The sequence below is a fragment of the Excalfactoria chinensis genome, chromosome 1 (genome assembly GCF_039878825.1).
Source record: "Excalfactoria chinensis isolate bCotChi1 chromosome 1, bCotChi1.hap2, whole genome shotgun sequence".
Taxonomy (NCBI): domain Eukaryota; kingdom Metazoa; phylum Chordata; class Aves; order Galliformes; family Phasianidae; genus Excalfactoria; species Excalfactoria chinensis.
In genome coordinates this window covers 119092290-119111421 of record NC_092825.1, presented here as the reverse complement: position 1 = coordinate 119111421, position 19132 = coordinate 119092290, and the positions used below count along the sequence as shown (strand labels likewise).

The window sequence follows — 19132 nt, the reverse complement described above, 5'->3', positions numbered from 1 at the left end:
ATCAAGTAGTGAATTACAAGTCTGTTGCTGAATTAAATGTTTAACATGATTTAAGCCAGTAAATTAGGACAATAACTTGTGTACAATTCAGCAAACAAGGCTTTATGAATTAGGCACCAGTAACTTTAAATCAGTACTGCTAAATTCAAAGAATAATCAGGAAAGCACTCATTGCTGTGAATTTAACATCTGCAAGAGCCTCACTAATTGATTATTTCTGATTTTTGATTTGCAGGATAACTTGGAAAGTGAGTTGATAAACTCATCTGTTGAAGAAAAAATAAATTTACTTTTCATCGAACCTTGTATACAATTCTACTTTATAAACTTGGTGTTTTGTTTTTTTTTTTCTGATGGAAACAGCCACCATATTCTTTTAAAGGTATGTATGCTACTACTTTTAACAGTTGAATGTTTCAAAGAAACTGACATAAGCAAACACTAACAACTTTGATTCCTTTCAAAAGAACAAGACTTCCACTCAGCAATTAAGGTGAAGGATGTGATGATCACTCAGCACTGCTAACTTCCACTTTATCTCCAAGCAAGGTTTAGCATTATTGTTATAAAAACTGACATCCATGTACTATGCTTTACCATGACACTATGAATACAACATAATTTCATTAACATTAATCAAATCACTACAGAATTACTCTAGCATAACTGGAATAGATTCTGGTGGAAAGATTTTGACAGAGGTTTTTAAAGAAGTCCAAATTATTACTTACCCTGGTCCCACTTAAAACTATACTCAGCTAACATCACAGAGATCCCTTCTATCCTTACTTTACATTCCACATAACCTAAATGTCAAAGCAGTGCTGCACATTCAATTTATAATGTATTTTCTTTGAGCAGTCTTGTATACATTAAACATTTTTACCCCTCAAAAAATCTGAGGCTTCTGGCCTTCTTTCAAAATTGAAAACAAACCAATTTCCCTACAGATCTGAGGAAGAGTTAATATGTAAACTTGTTAATGTATTTCAGAAGAGAGGAGGTGATGAAGTGGCAGAGGAAGGAAACAAAAGTAACTCAGCCTTCTTTTAATTTTTGAAATAACTGTCAGAGTCCCAAATCATATAGTAATAGAAATTGTCTGGAAAAGTTCTTGGTCATTGAGTGCATATTAAAAAAGACAACAGGCAAAATAGAAAGAAAACAAAGCAATTAAAAAAAAAAAAAAAAAAAAAAAAAAAAAAGGAGTATTTTAGTGTCAAATAGAGTAACATAGAAAAACTGAAATGGAAAAACTATCAGAAATTAATTCAGGTTCTTTCACTCTCTGTGGTATTACCCCATATGCACCAAAAAGCTATAAATTTCAGAATCAATAAACTATGTACGATTATTTTTTGAAGGCTCTACTGTAAGAAATGCAATTGTTATCCTTATTTTTCAGGTTTTATTTTTCTTTTTTTCTTTTTCTCTGTATTTGCTTTTCTATAACACAAACTGAAACCATGGGAAGGAAGATATATTTACAACTAATTTATTATCTCATCTCACTGAGTGTCTTGAACTGATACGGTGTAAAAGTGTTTGTGATATGCAATGGTAGAAAAAATTGTCTACCTTGTCAAGTTTGACTACTGAACTCTTGAGGTATATGTGATGACTCACGGAACAGTGGAACCTGTGTCAAAGAATGCAGGAGCATTTTAAACATCTTGAGCATTACAAGATAATTATGAGCATTAGATAGATGTTTGAATATACGTTTATTGGCAAATAGTTTCTACCCTTGTGGATAAAAAATCCAAGTAGCTTCTGTCTGAAATCCATCAGAGGATTTCACTCTGCATGGCAAGTTATTCTAGACAGTTTATATTGCACAATAAATGCAATATGAATTCCCTTATGGTTTAAAAGGGCACCTCTCTGCCTGAATTTGAAAAATGCATTCAAATAAACTCTAAGAGATTACTAGCCAGATGCCAGAGTATTTACACAAAATTCTTTCTGTAAGCATAATAGCATGGAGACAATACATCCATCCTTCTGTTCAAAAGATCCACAGGGAAAAGAGAGATGAACATCAGAAGACAGAGAAGCCAAAAAGTAGCTCTATGACTACTTGAAAACTAAATGTGCCTCAGAATTTTCATTTTTAAAATGTGAACCATTCAAGTTTTAACTAGAAAATTAGAATTTCTTTTCAAGATAACAAGAATTTTAAAGATAATTATTCTAAGATCTATAAATTAATTGTGTTAATCATCATTAGTTGAAAACAATCATATTAATTGTCATTTGCTTCTTTACAATGAATGGACTATCTATACTGTATGTATTTTAACGGTTAACTCTATTACTATAAGATCTACATGCTGAAATGTTACTTCAGAAGAGATGATTGATTATACACATGTATCATCATTCTCTCCTGCGGTGATGCTGCAGTTATTAAATCTTGATTATTTAAGGGTTTCTGGTTCTGCTACCTAGTTTACTTGTATGCTTATTTCAGACAAATAGGAATTTTTTCAAGAGCAAAATACACCAGGGCTTAAACTGTTGAAAGGCAGAGCTTTAAACATACATCATTTAAACATACTGATGACAACACGGCCTCCAAGTGTTCAAAAGTATTGCATACATCACAGGCAAACCTCTCATATATTATTAACATATATGTTATGTTAGCCACTAAGAGAAATTACTGTACACACTTCACTGTTTCAATCTACTTCAAACACAGAAATACAAAAACATTATAATCAACACATTTTATTTTCTCCCAGGTGTTGCATTTAATGCAATCTTCAGTTTGTTGAATAATGGTGGTACTGAAATGGTACTTGTTGTATGCTTCATCCTGGCCTCGGTAGAAATGCAATTTTTCATGACTAAACTACACAAGAGTAGAAACAGATTGTAGAGCATGATAACTTCCACTGGAATACTGGATTCTTTGCTCTTATAGATGTGCCTTTACCTCGTCTCCACTTGGGAGCTCAGTTTTTCTCTCAGTTATTTGTATAATCATCTTAAACAGTTTAATACTTTTCTGGGGGTGGCTTGTAGTGGTGAGGATGATGTTTCAGATGAGGTCCTAAACAAAAGAACAGGAGAGTATTCACATATGAGACCCTGAATATGTAATACAATCATTTATCAGATTTTACTGTAAAGCCTTCTTGAGTCCTTCTGCTTACAAGCCTTTAGCTTATAAGTGGACTGTCTGGGCTAACAATTATATGCATATTGAGACCAGACGTCTCTAGTGGGACTGAAAAAGGACAAAAGGGTTCAAGCAGATTCATTATGACTGTAAATTTTGTTGGGCTTCACAACACTAACTTGTTCTTTTCCAAAAGTAATAAAATGCTTGAAACCATTAAAGCTATTAAGAAGTTTGTATGGCTTTAGAAACATGATCAGGCAATAGATATAGCAGATCTTCAGTCTAACCAAAGCAATCCCACATCTAGCTAGTATTCGTAGAAGAGAACAACTCTGAATCCTAAATATTATGGGCATAAACCAAAGAGCTGTGGTGAAATGATAAACATAAGGCCATAGAAAATGAGTTAGAGAAAGGTGATATTTGATTCTAACAAAGCTGATGGACAGTAACAGAGAAAAAAGCAATACTGTCATGCATGTTATGTTTATGGACTTCTACCAGAGCTAGTAAAGATTCTAAGATTTAGCAACCTGTTTACTTCTGTAGAAGTTTCTTAGCATAAAACCACATGCCAAAACACGACTTACTGTGGGTTAAGAATGGAGGAAGATCAGGTGTTCGGAACAATTTTATAGTAGCTGGTCCTTCCCCGCCAGTTGTCAACACTTGAACTTCCAGTCGGTACAGCATTGATGGCCTGAGATTGGGCACGGTGAGTACATAATGATCCTAATAAATAAATTACATTAACTCTTTTAGAATCTAAAAAATAAAGCATAGTTGCTCTACTCACACAAATCAAGGTTCTATCACTCTCAGCATTCACAAATAACTTAGAAATATGAAAAAAGAATTTAGCATATGCTTTACAAATTCTCTTTTAATAAAAAGTTTATTAAATACATTTGTTTTTATTTTACTTTTTTTCTGTAAATCCTACTGAATGGGAAATTAAATCAAGGCAATTTTCAGGGCTAGGGCCCCTGTTGGATCTAAAGGTGTGGCTACACCATTTTCAGCCCAGATTACACCACAAACATCAGCTCTTCTTTTCCCATTTCTGGCATATGAAATATCTGTATTGTCCTTACTTTTCATTGCTCTGTATCTCTGGTCACTCACACTTGTGCTAAAAACTTCTGGAGTAACTTTATAAATGCTCCTAAATAGAAATATATCTGACTAAGGATGGGAGGGCAATCAGGAATTGAAGACCCAATTCATCTTATTTCAGGCTAAAAAGAAGAGAAGAAGCACCCTGCAGTCCAGACCCAGGACAGGATAGTGGGGCAGAGACACTGGGCATTGCACACAGTGTGTGCTCATTCAGTCAGACAGAATTTGCATGGCAAATTGTTCTGGAATATCTTATATCAGAGGAAAAAATAGCAGAAAAAAAAGTGGGCTGTAAGAAAACTGATAATTTTCTGTTCCTGGCAAATCAGAAATAAAAGGGGAAAGGAGGGAAAAGGCAGGGAGAAAAGTGGAGCATTACGCCAAATTAGTGTGTATACTTAGAGGTGGCTACTCTTAAAAATCCTTGCTGAAGCTGTTCCATTAATATAAAATATTCAGTGAGAAGAGAGAAAAATGCCTACGTCACATTTATACATTCACTCTGCTCTTTTAGACGCTCCATGAACATGTGCATGTTGCCCTGGATGTGCAATTACGAAACTTTTAACAATTACAGATGGCTAACAAGAACGAGTGGATGATTCTCACTATGAAATACTCTATACTGTGGTGGTGTCTGAGAGGGAGGAGATACTGTTTCAACTGAAACAAGTGTTTTGTGCAAGTTAACCAGGTGCCATGAATAGAAGGATACATATGGCATTAAATAATTAAACATATTAAATCTCCAGACTCTACAGTAACAAAACCAGAGAAAAACAAACATAAGTAACTACAACACAATGTAAAGGAATGTTTTAAACAAAACATAATGTATATCCCAGACCTAACTGAAACAAATGCTTAAAAATGAAATAGTAATAATGAATAAACCATATGCAAAACAAAAGAAAACTTAAATGAAAAATAACATTCTATGGTCTGTAACTTCACTAAGGTTGTGGTCTGCATTCTAAGGTCTGTGATGGAGTAAACTCTTCACAATAATCCTGCAACATGTCCTGCTGAAGAGGCCAAGGATGTACTGTCTTTGTGTCTCTGCTTCAGACTGTAGATTAAGCTTTGAAGGAACTGATGTGGATCTCATTAAGTCTGTACGACTGCAGAAGAAAATAGCTCTGCAAGAGTGCATGGTAGCTTGACACACAGTTTGGGAGCATCTGTGGTCAACTTTGTTACTCTTTGTTACTCTGCCTGAAAACTGGCTTTGAAATACAGTGGCCATAGCCTCAGGGCAGTCTGCAAGGAATTAAGGCAAAACTGTGGGAATCTTGTTTTAAACTTGCAGAAAATGTGTTGAATGTAGGATGTGTTCAACACAACATTTTATTCATTCTTTGATGAAACAAATGTTGTGAAAAGACTTTCAGCCAATTCTGCTTGTGACACAATTGCCTTGATCTATCATGTCTCTAAAGCGCATAGAAAGACTCCCAGCACTGTTAGGAGACCTTGGATCAAGGCCAGCTGCCTAAGTCCTTTTGTTGGCCCTGGTGGATCTGGCAATACAGTCTGAAAGAAGTGCTCTTCACTTGCTTCTGCCAGAGAAGGAACTGAAATAGCAAAAACCATTTTAAAGCTAAAAGGAGGAAGAATTCAAATTAATCATTCTGATACTTTCAACAAACAGTGAGTTCTAGTTCTCCTTCGAATTATTTATTCGTTGGACAACAGCAAGTATTCACAGAAGGGAAAGTGATTTTTATTTTTCTTACAGAAATGAGAAACTCAAAGGAAAAAAAAAAAAAAAAAACAGTACTTAATCTATGAAATTTATTGACTTGGACACCAAATAATTAGTAAAACTACAGTAATCCCCAAGTTGAACAGCCCAATCATCAAAGAAAATAAAAACTATCTATTGCCACACAGATGACCCTTTCCTCCCTTCAGGCATTTCTCACATAATGGTTTCTAATTTGACAATTGTGAACGTTAAAATGTTTATGTGCAATCGACAAGAATAGCTGTGCTTTGTATTTCTAAGGAGGACAAAATTAAAGCATCTCCTGCTCCAACTTGCCTGCAGAGAAGGAGAATGCTATGTGTGACATCTTCATTACCATTAAAAATTAAAAATGTGCCACATATACACACAGTTATGAAGCCAGTAGAAAAGAAAATGGATGAGCAACTTACTGCTGGCAGTATCTGTGACTGTGAAATGATGCTGTTGGGCAAGCTGTTCTGTCGGCTTTCTGTGGTTACTTCTGCCCATGTGACTTGAAACCCTGTCATGGGCTGGTGGAGGACTGCCTTAGATATCTTCCATGAAAAATGTCCAGTGATGTTACCTTCCTGAACAATGAAAGACGCAGATAGATTCTCGGGTTTGGCCAACACTTTGGGTAGAACTGGCACTATAAATTTGGAAAGCAAAAAGATAAGCTAAACTTTGAGAAGTAATGGTCAATAATATTCATTTAATTTCACAAATTGAGGTCAGACAGAGCTCTTCTGTTGGTGTTACCAAGATCTTGTCAACTTTCTGCCATCGCATTTTCAGTGTTAGCCAAAACCTATCTTTGACGTATTCCATTGGCATTCTGGGTCAAGTTCAAACTTCAAATCAAATTCTGTCAGTCACAAGTGACAGGCAAGAAAGTATATGCCATGTAAAATTATAAATGCCTCATTGATTGGCAACCATCCTGGCAGTCCTCTATATTTCAGAATATCTGAGCTGATTTTTGAGATGAAAAGAAAACCCATAGTGTAGCACAGAGCTTTATTATGTGGGCAAAAAGTAAAATTCATGCTATAAAACTGTACTACAAGTTAATGGGTACACTTTGACTAGGTGAAACTTATGCCTGAGCTGCAGTTGCCCAGGAAGAAAATTATAATGTTGGAATTCTTCAAGAGAAGTGGGCAGGAAATTGTAGCCACTGACAGCAGAATTCTGAGGTGAACCACAGAGCAAGTGGGAGGCAGTAATAATTCAAAGTGAGAGGGCCACTCTCTTGTTGAAGATAGAGGTTCCCAGACTTGGCTACTCAAATCTATGGCCAACCTTACCTGCTTTGAGTACGTGGCTGGATTAGCTGACATCAGGGATCCCTTCCAAATAATTTCTCCACCATTCTGTGATTTCAAATAACCTTTAAGCAATACTTTGGATTGTGACAACACCGTCAAAAGCATGACTGTCTTTTTTTGTTATGTTAGAGAAGCATTAACCTAAACTAAATCAAGCTGAAAAAGCAGCTTTGGAACCAAGTATTAGAATATTCAAAAGATGGAACATGACGAAACTGAAAAACAGTTATCATTATAGCGAATATAACTGGGAAGCAGCTCCTCCTTACATAACAAAAATTGTGTAATAGCAAATGTAATCATTTGTTTATAAACAGCCCTCTAAAATTATAACCTAAGTAACACAGCAGCAATATGGTAACCAAAATCTATGCTGTTCTGTATTTTAGTTGATTTTTCAGGTAAGCATTAGTCGCCTTTTTTGCTGTTGTTCTTGATCTTTCATATTCCATTGCAGAATTGATTTTAAATACTTTTATAGTTCTTCTTCTTCTTTTTTTTTTTTTTTTTTTTTTTTTTTTTCCTTTTCAATTTTAAATGCATTTGAAATTATTAGGCAAATTCTGCAGATTGTGCCTTACCTTCTTCAGCAGCGCAGTTAATGTGCTTATGGGTTTTTTCTTTAAATGTAGAGCAAGGTGGGGTGACAAAGAAAATGCTCTCAGCCTTGAAACGACTTTTGGATTTTGCAGGTAAAACAGTTACTTTATATTTGCATGAAAATGACAGGTCCTTCAGAATCATGTAGTTCTCCTAGAACAAGAAAAGCAAAAGAGAGCATGATGCAAACAGATCCCTTGGGGGGGAAAAAAAAAAAAAAAAAAACCCTGAAAGATAAGTTTGGCAGGCAATGACAAATTTTCTCCAATAAAACATTTTCCTGACACAATTAACAAAATCCAACATGGCTTTTCTCATAGAAAGAAGGAATACGTTATATTTTCAATAGTAAAATAGTAAAATGCATTAGCATGGCATTCAGAAAGGTCCATCCTTTCTACACAGCTTGTTCACCATGCTATATAAATGTAACTAATAGTTAGGACAGTCTCCCACGTGGTGACAATGAGATAGCAATGTGAAGATGTAAATACAAATTGAATTAAATAATAGTAAGAAAGATTAAATAAGTTGCTGTAAATGGAAGACTTCATCTACATTTAGCTTTTTTTAAAGTGCATTCAAAGTCCAGTATGACACTGTGAATCAATTATTTTCCTCTTTAGTATATTAACTACTTCTATCTTCTTATCAGGAGGGTAAACTCCATAGCTGAAAAACACGGAAAAATTCTCCCTTTAAAGACAATGACAGAAAAATAAAATAAAAAATAAAATTTTATACAAAGTGTCATGATATCTTCTTAATGTCGTGTAAAATATGTTTGAAAATCCATCTGAAAGCTTAAGCACAAATCAAGCTATGAGGAAAAAAAAAGTTGTTTTGTTGTGTGTTTGTGGGTTTCTTTCTGGAAAAATGTACAGTAACACTTTCTTGACTAAAGTCCCAAGCCTTCAACAGCCATTTATATTATACTTTCTCTTTGGAATCAGTAATCTCCTGTATTTTTCAGCTTAACGCCAACTTTTTCTGGAAGTTAATCTCAAACTACATTAGCTAAAATTTCACGTGGGAGGGCATTTTCAATGGGACATATATTGGGCTGAGAATGGACTTAATTCCCCATTTCCTACCTACTACTCTTACAGGCTTGACTTACAATTCTAAATGGGTTGGTTTTATTTTTATTGTAAGAAAACAAAACAAAACAAAAGAACACGTTCCAGTCCTTTATAAATGACTGTAATTTGATATTTGCTAAAGATGGTGGTGCATCAAGGCAAGACTTCAGGTAATCCTCTGTAGCCATTGCTTCTCATTCTCTCCTTAAAAAAGATACTTGCTTGTCAAGCGGGGTTTTGACTGGACTTACTGAGACTTTATATTCACCTACATCTCAAAATGTACTCTGAAAATAGCAAACTGTCTAACTTCAAAGTCCATGGGCCCTGGACAAAAGCCTAAATATTCAGCATCAGAAACCTAAGTTCTTTATCTGCATTGAATTATCATACTGATTATCGAACCCTTTGTAGCAGCAGATGTCTTCTGATTACTTGCAATATGAATGAGCCCACAGAGTTTCACAAAGTGATTGTACAAACTGGTGTAAAGTGATGGAAAATAAATAAATTTACTAATCCCACAGTGCGTTTGGCCAGATGTATGAGTAATCTTTCCTGACCTCTAGTGGAAATAAACTTATTAAATACAAACTTTCTCTTAAGTTCATTGTCCATAACTTGAAATATCAAGACTGGACATAGTGTTATACCACAATCATTTTTTTAATCCATCTCTAACATTTGACTTGCTGACTGTATAATGTAGTAAACTTAGAAGCAAACAGCCTCTTGCATGAGATTTTTTTTTCTTATTATTTATTCTAGCATTATATGACATTAACTGTACTGAATTGATCTGACAGTACAGGTCAACTTAAGAAGAAATGATGAATTATGTTTTATTTCAGTACGAAGAATACCCCTGCAATATGTATTTGTCCTGACATGTACTTACATGGAGTTTTTCTCCTTATCTGATATGTGTCCAACTTCCAGATTTAAGATCTTGTATTTTCCATCCACTGCATTTTTTTTTTCTAATTCTATTTTTCTTCCCAGTTGTGAAAACCACATTTATGTCTAAAAAAACCACGCTAGTTTATAATTGCTATTGTTACTCTTCATTATTTGTACTTTTCTAGACACCTAGTTCTTATTATAAAACAAGCTGTGTTCTGTCTCGTATATAAATATATATTAAAGTCTTCTGAACAGCACCACAACCACCAACAAAAAATATTAGGATAGCTTGGATTAAAAAAAAACAAAACAACACAAAAACAACTTCAGATGAACCATTTCTATCTTATCTAAGAAGCAGTATAAACCAAACTGTGTTTTGTTCTAACACCATCCTTCCTCTTGCAGCTTAGAAGCTATTCAGAGAGAAGTAGATGTCTGAATGAAGACTTACATAAGTCAGCTCAGTTACTTTCTCAAGTCCCTTGGTGTCATTGTGTGTACAGGATTCCAGTAATGAGTGGACTTGGAATTGATTCATGTTGATACCTAAATGGGTCAGAAACAGAGGAAAAGACATAATTACACTTCCACAACTGCAGCCTTTTCTAGCTTTTTTGGATTTAGAGTTCAAGCATTCCAGCTAGTAGTTCCTCACTTGTCTACAAGCACCCATTAATAGAAATGAACTAATATACATTCATAATTTAAGCCATACATCAGCTAAGATGGATAACTTTAAAAACAGAGAATTGGCATTTTCAGAAATGTAAGCATCAACTAACATTTAAAATCTCAATGTGCCTCTTCTAAGCATCCTGCATGTGATGGGAATGACCTTGTACCAATTTCTTGACACTTTTTATATTGTTAGAGCATTGTAACACTGCTGCCTGGCAAAAAATCTGTGCTTGGAGGTACGTGAAAACGTCTGCAAGCCTCTGAGAATTTCCCTTTCAGAATCTATAATACCTGATCAGTATCCACCCAAATACAATTCTAGACTTGACCTCCAGGAGTAATAAGAAAATTAGTTCCCATTTAAATCTAGGACAAAACTTACAGAAGTATCAATACTATAATCCTTCAAGCAATTTCTTTTTTTTTTTTTTTTGAGAACCCTACAAATAATTGTAGAGGTAGGCATTGTATTTTACAGCTGCTTTTCTCAAGACTGATTTAAAAGAAAGTGAAACAAAGGGCTATTAAGAATTAGACAGAAGAAGAAAAGCTCACCAGATACTGACAGTAAAATCTGTCATTTTTCTGGATTTAGTTCTCCTTTGTCTTGATATGGGAAATGCAAAATTACTTGTTTGTTACTATTAATTAACTTGGTATGACATAATACCAAATGCCTGATTGTGTGTTTCAGGAGTGAAAACAAATATCTGTGATGCCCTTAGGGCTGTTCTGGCATTAGACTGCTATGAGCAAGTGGGATGCATAAGGGAAGGATTATAAATTAAAGAGAAAATGAGCAGTGTCTGAAACTAGCTCAAACCCTTGAAATTGACTCTTTTTTTTTTTAGTGGCTGTTTGCATTACAACATGTATGTTAATCATTTGCATGATTTCTTTGGGAGCTCAATACTCACTCAAAAAGAAATACCTAAAGAAATAACTTGCTGCTTTGTGATCATTCCCTTCCATCTGAAAAGTAATAAATAATTGGATGTGCTTTCACTTGTCTCTTGGTTGCTGGGCTTTCCCGCTTGTTATGCTTCTTTGATGAAGACACAAATTCACAGTACACCTGGAAGCAGGTTTCATCTGAGTTAGTCTTTCTATTGCCTATCGCCTGTTTGTGTCCCTCTCCTGGGACCTGAAAGCAACGTGCTGTTATATCACTCATGATATGTTAAAAATGTACAGTCCATGCTACATGCTCACAATGAATCTGTTATTGATAGCATATTCCCTGATAATGAGAATTTTGTTATTTTAAACTACCTGTTGTTCTGTTCTTTATTAAGCTATAAAATACCAAGAATCAAGAGCTTACAACATCTTAGCATCCATCCAGAGATTTACTATGCATCTTTCCAGAAATGTGCCCCAAGTATCTGGTATTTGCAGCTCCTAGCAGAGTGGAAATCTGTTTGAATTCTACTACTGCTCCACCTTCATTTCTTACATAAGCTTTTCAGATGCCACTGCCCTCCTGGAGTTCTTCCTTCCTCTTTCTCTTCTCTTGCATTAGAAAACCCTTCATCATCTACCCATAAACAGCTGGTAACATCTTTATTCAAGCAATAATAAAATCAGGAATAACTAAAAACAAACAAACAAACAAACAAACAAAAAAACAAAAAAACTTCCTTGACCTCTCAACTTGAACTGTAAATGTAGGATGAAAGTTTTTAACAACCATAATTTTGTATTTTTTTTTATTTAAACAAAATGATAAAATTAACCTTATATCCAATAGCGCTCACATCTTGTATTCCGATAACAGTCTATATTGAAAGACAACATTTTCTGTATTTCAATATTTAATCTTTGCATGCACATAGTATGTATATATTTTCAATATTAAAACTTCTTCACTTCTCATTTTAAGTATTTTGAGTTGAAAAAAAAAAGAAAAACAAAAAAGAAATAATAAGTCTCCTACTTGAGACTTTTTAAAAAATGTGAAAAATGTGGAAAAGTGGGACTTTTTTTTTTTATTAAGTAGAGCTAGAGGCATGAAATACTCAAAGTGCATATGCATGGTTGAAATACGCATATTAAATAATGAGACTGCTTTAGAAATTATCTTTAATTTTTTATAGAGCAGGAGGCAAGATGTATGGAATGATCTGAAAGGTCACATAAGATACTTAAAAAAAAAAAATATGAAAATATGTATTTGTTTCATGAAACTGCTTATAATGATCATGACTTTAGAGATTAGCCCTTAGGCAACTGATTTTGTGTGCACAAGTGAAACAAAAGATTATCCTATCCTCCCTTTCTCTTTCCACTGAGATTATGACTGTAATTTTATTAAGATTTTTCTTTTCATCTGTCCATTACAAACTCAACAACATGCATCATGCAAACAGTTCAAGCTAAAGCCTAGGTGAATGTCAGCCACTATCACCACAGCTAATGGTTCTGCATTAAGTTAATACACTGTAACACACAGCTGTATATTCTGAAAAATAATTTGAGTAGTTAATATTTACAGAATATCCAGCATTTACTGGAACTGCTTTCTAGCAGTTCAATCAGAAAGCTTCTAAGTATCCATTCTAGAATAAGAATATCACACAGCAAAGAAACTGCCCAACTCTTTCAATTCAATTCTCTGATATTTCATATATTACATTATAAAGAATCCTTGTATTTAATCAATCTTAACAGTTGGGAAATTTCTAAATTCTGTACTTCCAATTAGAAGACTTCAGTGAGTTTTATAACTCTCTTGCTATCATACTTGGAAAACATAACATACCTTCTGACTGATATACTAAGCATAAACTGCAATAATTCATCTTTCCCAGAACTGCAAATATGGGACTTGCAGCAGATACTAAGTGCTAGCACTCATTTGAGCAACTCTAAACTTGTGAATTTAGTCAACAGAACAGCCACCTAAGAACTCCTCAAAGGACTGTTACAACAGGCAGCTTCATCAAACAATTTCTTTTTTACCATTAAAAATACCTTAAAATAATCACATATAGAAATCACTAAAATGGACATGATCTGTCTAAGCAAAACAGCATTTCTGACAGTTGCATACAGCTACTCCTCCCACAGAAATAAATAGGTAATGTTAAGTATTTCTTCTATGATTTTTAAGTTGAATTTTCTGTAGTATGCAATTCCTAGCCTTAAGAAAACGTTCAGACATCACATGAGCATGTTCTTAAAATTCCACATGTGCTTAACTCTTCCACTTTTAACTATGTTGAACAAAAACCTCAAATACCTTAACTAGAAATGTCTTGATCTGGGGATGCTCTAAATCACTCTGACGTTTGCTTTGACTCTCTCCCTCCTGCATTCCACCCAAAAAAAAGAAACTTTGATTCCAAAGGAGCAAATGAGTATCTCCACAAAGTTATCTCGCTATTGATATTCTTCAAGCAATATTTGATATATTTCTCTATTAGAATTAAATATAGTAAAAGAAAGAGGTTGCTATCAAAGTTTGGAAGATAACTTTCCATATGCAAAGCTGCTACCTTCTACTGTCCATCAATTAGAATACCATAATGAAATTGCAATTTCTAAGAAGATATTCAGTAAGAAAATTACTGAAAGAACTTGTTCTGCCCATATGTAAGCCAATTATACATCACTGAAAATGATGCTTTGTACAGAGAACTGCAGTAATTACTTATAAGGGGCCTGTGATGGCTTCTCTTCTCTTACCATGAAGAGTGTTGATCTTACAGTCTGGCCCTGATTCAACAAAGCACTTAAGCATAGAACAGTTGTGTTGATTTCAGTAGTTAAGAGCAGCTAATGGATCAGGCAAGAAAGTTTAGTACCCAACAGGATCAAGACATTAATGACCATATAAACTACAGTTAAAAGATGGTCTTGAACACATTTTTGATTGTCTTAGATCAAAAGAAAGAAGGAAATCTGATGAAATTAAAATAATTCCTTTCCTGGACTGTATGTCTTGCAGTATTACTGCTCTAAAAATATGCTATAGAAAAGTTTAACCAGATTGAGTTTATTTTTATATTTAATATCACAGCACAGGGCAGAGTCTGCTCAGGACACATGAAACACATTTCAACTTGCTTGATCGTTTCTAGAGTAAAGATAGAGTAAGGCTTTGTGGAGCTTTGTATAAATACTTTATCAAACAGGACACCACAATAAAACATTAAGGAAAACATTCAGGACATAAGTTACTTATTTTAAATGATGAAACTGTGCTACAATAAATGGTAAACAGTGAAACGTTAAATAGTGAAATTTAAGACTTACATAATGAAAAATAATTTCTTAAGTACCTGAAGTTGTGTGCAAGTAAAAGAATTCTGTAAGAAATAGGAATAAGTTGCTCCTGTGACCCATTATACCCCTTTACAACTATGGAAACAGTTCAATAAATCACTGCTTCCAACCCACAGTTCTGGCACAAGGATGCATGGCAATGTTTATTCTACAATGCAATTTGCCCTTATTTCCACACCAAGAATTATTACCCAGTATTTGGGATACAATATTATGAAGTGTCTTTGCTCTCTCAGATCTTTATTCCTCTATTTATCAGGTCATCATTCTCCATGGAAAAAAAAAAAAAAAAAAAAAAAAAAAGTTATATATATACATATACATATATATATATATATATATACACATACATATATATATATATGTGTGCCTCCGGTGGTGCACGGTGTTAGAACCGCCGCTTGCAACACTGGAGGCCCGGGTTTGAATCCCCCCTGTGGCACAAGTGGTAGAACTGCCGCTCTGCTACACTAGAGGGCTCGAATCCCGGGAGTTGGACTCGATGATCTCTAAAGTCCCTTCCAACTCGCACGATACTATGATACTATGATATGATACGATAATATATACTGGTTTTTAAAATCATTTTTTTCTAATAAAATTCAATTGCTGGAAATGTCCTGAAAAAATACATGGGAAAGGCCTAAATGTAGGAAGGAAAAAAAAAAAAAAAAAAAAAGAATAATCAAAGCAGTGCTATTTAACACAAGTTGCTTCAGCTTTGAATACATGATTATTATAAAGCTACCCATTCAGTACTTATTACATGTGACAGTGTCATACTGTAACAACAGAATGGCTGAAAAACAGTTTGGGAGGGCATGCTTCAGTCTACTTCAGAGAAGCAAAGCATAATCACTACTTGATACATAACACTTATTTTCTCATGTGTTGGTTTACAAGCTATTCTATGCTTCTATGAGTAATGGAATTTCTTGTTAACATTTGAAACCTGAAGCTAATGACAGGGCAAAAATAACTTTATTTTATTTAACTTTATTAACTTAACTTATGGTAGATAAGTAAATAAAAGTGAGCAGTCAAACAATCTTAGGGAAACAGAATGTACCTGTAACTAACTGCAAAATGCTGTATTGATGAGCTAATGCATGTTCCCCTGTAAAACCCATGCTGCTGAAGTGTTTTATCTCAGTCATTTTAGCTAAGATTTCCTAAAAGACTAAAATGAAAACAGCTCTGGCTCCTTTAGCTGCCTGTGTAGTGAATCACCCAGTAGTAAAATAAATAAATAAATAAAATCCAAAATGTCAAATATTTGTCTATGAAATTCATGATATTCATGTCAACTCTGAGAAAAAGAACTTTTTAGTGATCACCTATTTAAGCAGTATGATTAAAATAAACACTAAAATCCTCAGTTGACATTTAAACTTCATTCAATAAACAGTTATTAACAAGGCAAAATGTACGGTTTCCTGCTCTTATATAGAATATAAGCAGTATCATTCAAATAGCAAAGATTTTGTTTCTTACATTATGCCATTTAAAACAAACTTTCTTTCTATAGAACACATTCTTTGCATAAGACATCAATTATCCTTTCAAAAAACGATATTAAAAATTAGTGTGTAATTTAAAGGTGGGCTTTAGACACAGTATTTGTGTCCATATTTAGGTTTATGATGTAAAGGTTCAAGGTTTAAGAATGTATTGAAAGATTTAATTCTGGGATCATCTTTATTCTGGATTACTTCTACTCCCACTGCCTTTCCCACACACAACACTCTACATAAACTGAGTTCAACAACATCTCATTCTGGTTTTCAATTACAAGGAAATTTGCCTCATGTAAGCTCCAAGTCTCATAACAGCTGCTCATAGCCTGAATAAAAGCTTCCTACATTGCTCCTTCATAGCCAGATATTCTAATAATTTAAAATTAGAATTTAATGAAGATGTTATAAACAAGTTCAAGGCTTGCTATCATTCTACACCTACTGAAAAGCCTTCTGTTTAACTCTGACAAACTCAGACCTTAATGTCAGTGAAGAGGCTATACAAAGGGGTAGGGAATCTGGGAGTTTTTCCCAGCTCCAGAGGCCAGGCACACATCCACCTTAACCATAAAGCCTCTGTGGAAGGAGATGCAGACATGTACTTGTTACTGCTTTCTCATACTAGGTCATACTGAGGGCTTGTGAACATCACACACTATGTGAATATTAATATGTCATACCATATGAGTTAACCAGACAAAATGTTAGAACTAGTTTAATGTAGTATGGTACAGGCACTCTCTGCCTTGAAGCAGACATCAGCTATGCAAAATCACCATTCCATGCTCTGAGCTGCCTTTGCTCTGTTACCACAGAGGTAACAGAGGTAATTCTAATTTGGCTTCTGTTATTTGATTTCCTGGCAAACTTTGAACAAATTCCAATTACACTGCTTGGGACTAATCACTGGAAAAACTTTCCCCTAAGTCTCCCACACCAAGGGCTTTAACCACACCACACACCCTGAGAGGTATATGGTGGTTTGGAAGCTAGTGAAAGGCAATCATTAGTGGTTTTTTGTTGTGTCTGTGGAAACATAAAGCAAGGGGGTAAAGTGTGACATTCAAAAATCTCTCTGACACTGAAGGGGAGATAGCCCTGAGGTTGCCATTATTGTAAATATGACTTTATAACTTTACCACTTGTCTAGCTAATACATTGCTTACTATTTGAGAAGTTGCGCATTATCTGCTTTACTATTTGTATTATTTGTTGATGTACCATTAGCTCTCCAAATCTGGACATACAACAAATGCAAACTATCCATTTTTAGCCTAGGAAGCAGAAAGTCAGAGATCTTAAAAATCAGCATTAGGATAACAAAAATTTTATTCCTAGAATTAGATTAGGCCTATGTGAGACAAAGTTAGGGATGACTAGGAATCACACGGAGAATATTTCTGACAGGATACTCTTTTAACTCTGGAATAACATCCCACTAGATTTACAGCTGATAGCACTACTTACTTCACTAAGAAGGTGGCTGAGGAAGCCCGCAGGATACAGGCATCTGAGTCAGCTGTAGCACACACGGAAAAGTAAAATTATGCAATGTCTCCTGGTGGATTGCTGAACAGTTGATCCAGTTAAAGATTCCTGTGCCCAGGGACAACTTTATTAAATACAACTGAGCATTATGTATACTCCCCAGTCAACTTCTACTGAGCCAGTAGTTTCACACAAAAAGATGAAATACATTAGTGTATACATTGCTATAACTAACAGTGAGATCTTTTTGGTAGAACCATCTGGAGCACAGTGATACTTTTGAGTACAGATATATTCCAGCTTACATACATGATTAGATAATGGTGAGCTGTTTAAACACAGGTCTTCCAATATAACAGTATTAAACTAATTACATACTTACCATTAAGAAACTACTGCTGAATATCCTTTCCAATAACAACCAGAAACTACAACTGTCACTGAAGGGTTTAATTAACTTCAATAGCACTAGCTGTGCAAGAAAAGACCACAGGATAACACGGAGAAACCTTTATATTACGTTAAAACTGCCATATGAAATACCTTATTGCAAACAAAGAGTCAGCACACACAGTCACTTCATTTATCTTCCTGAACTAAGTGAAAGTTAATTTTGTTTTCCTAAGATATGGTTTTAAAAGCATTTCTGTCAGCTTTCTATTTGCTTTGCCTTGCCTTGCATTTTATTCTTCTCTGTAATTTAATTCATTATTCTTGTTTGGTTGATTTACCAGACAATGGAGGATTCTTTGCCTCTCCCTGTTTTAAGTGTTCTTTTTTTTCTTCTCTGCTTTAGCATTTACCAGAAATACAAAGAAAGAAGCCTGAAGCCAAGTTTTAATGCATTTTAAATATTTGTCTTTTTAAGCAAAACCAAGGAGTATATATATTGATTTTAAATATCTAGAAGTACTTCAAATGTTTAATTTAACACAAAGACATAAATGCCCATAGACTTTATTCAAAGACAAGTGAACAAAACTAAATCTTTACCTGAGCAGGGACAGTTGAATTATTCTCTATGAACAAGTGCTAAGAAAACAGTAGTGAAAACCATGCAATGTGTTTAGAAAATACTATTGTAATATGTTGCTTTGGATAGGAACCATCATAATAAATTGCATTCTAGTATTTCCATGTGTGAGAATTACAACAGCAAATGATGAGGACTGAAGCAGTGAATTCATAAAGAATAAAAGTTTTTTTCTCCTTTAGTCTATGAGATATTTCTTATTTTCATATCCTAAAAATACGTAACCATGCAA

The 19132-nt window shown here is 34.4% G+C and overlaps 1 protein-coding gene across 1 annotated transcript in view; it reads right to left on the bottom strand.

The window, feature by feature from the left end:
• Positions 1–1430: 1430 nt before the first annotated feature.
• The window catches only part of ANOS1 (anosmin 1), a 125510-nt gene continuing 107808 nt past the window's right edge, over positions 1431–19132 (bottom strand). Inside the window, exons 10-14 of the mRNA XM_072351109.1 lie at positions 10349–10443; positions 7891–8062; positions 6410–6630; positions 3721–3862; positions 1431–3058 (exon numbers count right to left, since the gene is read on the bottom strand). Of these exons, the coding sequence (XP_072207210.1) occupies positions 3003–3058; positions 3721–3862; positions 6410–6630; positions 7891–8062; positions 10349–10443 (686 nt within the window). The 3' untranslated portion in view covers positions 1431–3002. The remainder of the gene's footprint in view (positions 3059–3720; positions 3863–6409; positions 6631–7890; positions 8063–10348; positions 10444–19132) is intronic.